Source organism: Oryza sativa, chromosome 4 (assembly GCF_034140825.1).
Source record: "Oryza sativa Japonica Group chromosome 4, ASM3414082v1".
Classification (NCBI taxonomy): Eukaryota; Viridiplantae; Streptophyta; class Magnoliopsida; order Poales; family Poaceae; genus Oryza; species Oryza sativa.
In genome coordinates, this window is record NC_089038.1 from 15,258,868 (window position 1) to 15,261,598 (window position 2,731).

At 55.8% G+C, this 2,731-nt stretch overlaps 1 protein-coding gene across 1 annotated transcript; it reads left to right on the forward strand.

Moving 5' to 3' along the window:
• The first annotated feature begins 1,135 nt into the window (after window positions 1-1,135).
• Window positions 1,136-2,731, forward strand: LOC112938722 (uncharacterized). The gene has a single exon (XM_026024940.1). The coding sequence runs from the start codon at window positions 1,136-1,138 to the stop codon at window positions 2,729-2,731; it is 1,596 nt and encodes a 531-aa protein (XP_025880725.1).

Below are 2,731 nucleotides of genomic sequence, written 5' to 3' on the forward strand. Positions count from 1 at the left end.
ATGACACCAACGAATCAATTTTCTAGATCCGCCACTGTATAGCCATGAAATATATTTCCATCCAATCTTAAGCCTAAAATCAAATTCAATTTTAGAAGGAACTAAAGTGACAGCCTGTACTTTTCACCTAAAATCTATGCTTTTTTCAGAATTTGTAATTTTTTAATTCATGTTTTCATGGGTCTTCACTTCATTGAAGGTTATAAATGTCATGTTCAGATTGTAGCCAAAATAACCTTATCAAAGTTTGAACGAGATTGACAAGATTTTTTATGTTTTTACCAGAGTTTTGGTAAAAAAAAAACTAAATAGATGTATGTATTTAGCAATTTTACTAAAAAAAATAGTATAGTTTGAAATGAAATCAATCTAACAATCCTAAAAGCCCTTCCTCACATGATTAGGCAGTCACCAGCTAGCTACCGCTGCTTGCAGTAGGTCGTCTTGCGTTGCTACTGTACTGATTACATCATTTGACTAGGTCGTTGCACGCGTCAGCCGGTAGTCCGGACAGAATTTCAGTAGCATCATTGGTGCATATGCCAACCGTCGAGAATGTCAGGGATGATCAGCCAACGTGGCAAATATGCTAATTTGTGTTAGTAAACTAATAAAAAGTACATGGACAACTAACCGGACTTCATACTACTAGCAAGTAGTGTATATATCAGTCTTTTGCTAATACAATATTCTCGGTCAACATGCTGCATATCGACATCGTACAGTCTTTACATACATAATATCCATGGCACCAGTTTGGCACTCTAGAAGAGGCCATATTAAAGCATATGCATCCATGTACAGCTAGAAAACAACATAGATTCACATGGCACCATTCCAATTCCTTGTTAATAGATACACTGACAAAGTGGCTTTATCCAAAGCAAAAATCCGTTCAAAACCATGCATTATCCTGATACAACCATTAATTCATGCCTTAATATATAAGGTTTTGTACATGTTTCATTTGAGTAGGACAACAATTTGGAAATGTTTATACCGGAAAAGAACCATTCAAATTTGAATTATTTCACATGCTACTCATGCTGAGGGTGGTATATATATGTGGGTATTTGCAGTGTGCACTGAAACACTGATCCATGCATGCACAGAAAGCCTGAAACTCACAAGAAATATGGAAGGGGAAGAAGAGAGTGAAAGATGGCCGCAGCTCGCACCGCCGCCGTCGCCGGCGAGCGCCGTGCTCTCCGACGAGGACCTCCTCGGCGAGATCCTCCTCCGCCTCGAGTCCCACGAACACCTCATCGCCGCCGCGATCGTCTGCAAGCACTGGCTCCGCGTCGCCTCCGGCGACCTCTTCCTCCGCCGCTTCCGAGTCATCCACCCGCCGCGCCTCCTAGGCTTCTGCGTCGACGACGGCGGCGGCGACGTCGGGCGGCGGCCGCAGTTCAAGGCACTCCCGCAGCATCCGGGCGTCGCCGCCGCCGCCGCCCACCGGACGAGGCATGGGTACTTCGGCGCGTTCGGCCACCTCGCCGGCTACCACCGTCCATCCATCGCCGACTGCCGCGACGGCCGTCTCCTCGTCGAGTCCACCGACCGAGCGCCGCGGCGGCTTGGCATCAACACGCCATACCGCTACACTGTGCTCCGGCCGCCGCACCCGCGGGAATCCGTGCAGCTCCTCCCTCCGCTGCCGCCGCCGCCAGGCGGCGGCGCCGGGAAGCACGTCGTCGAACGCGTGTTCCTGCCCGAGGACGGCGGCGGCGCCGGCGGCGACCATGGCATCACCCTGGTGTACGTGTTGCTGGTCGAGCGGAGAGTGACCGCGCGAGTGCACGTTCTGGACTCCGGCGGCGCGTGGGGAGCGCCAACCACGGCGGAGACGGAGCTCCCGGCGCCGTCGTGCGACGACGCCGTGGAGACCGTTCTGCCGCCGATCAACGGCGAGGTCTACGTCGTGACAACCTCCGGCTACACGCTAGGTTTGCGTCTGGGCACCACGCGCTTCTCCGTCGTCGAGCTCCCGGACGCGGCGAGATCATCCGCCAACTTCAGGATGGCATGGTCATACGCCGCCGCCGCCGACGACGACGACTTCGCTCGCGGCCGGCTCTGCCTCGTCCACGGCGATGGGACACGGCTCAGCATCTGGCACCGGAAAACGACGACCATGGAGGACGACGGCGGCGCGGCCGGAGTTGGGTGGCGGCTCGCCGACACGTTCTGCGTGCGCGAGGCGTGCGAGCGGGTCGAGTGGCTTCCCGACGGCTGGTGGACCGGCCGTGTCGCGGTGATCGCCGTCGGCGACAACGCCGAGTTCGCGCTGCTGGACTTGGAGAAGGTCGGCGTCGTGATCTACGTGCACCTGCGGTGGAGGACGGTGAAGAAGGTCTACGAGAGGAAACTCCCCGACGCCGACGATGGCGGCGGCGGCGGCGGTGACCGCCAGCGGCCGGTGAGGGTGTTCCCGATGACGACGGTCTGGCCGCCGACGTTCCCGGCGTTGGACAAACCACGACAGAATTGCTGCGTCAGAAGCCCGGACGGTCTCGTCAGAGCCTTGGTGATGACGTGCCACGCCGGCTGGTCGGCGACGTCGCCGTCGTGCTCACGCCGGGATGGGGAAGACGACGACGAGGACGTCGGAGTGCTCCCGGGCTGTTCGTGGGCCGGATGGTTCGATCACATGGGCGCGATGGTGGCCCAGCTCGCTGAATGGGCCGCGCAGCCCAGAAGCCCAGGAAGATGGCGTTGGTCTTGTCTCTGA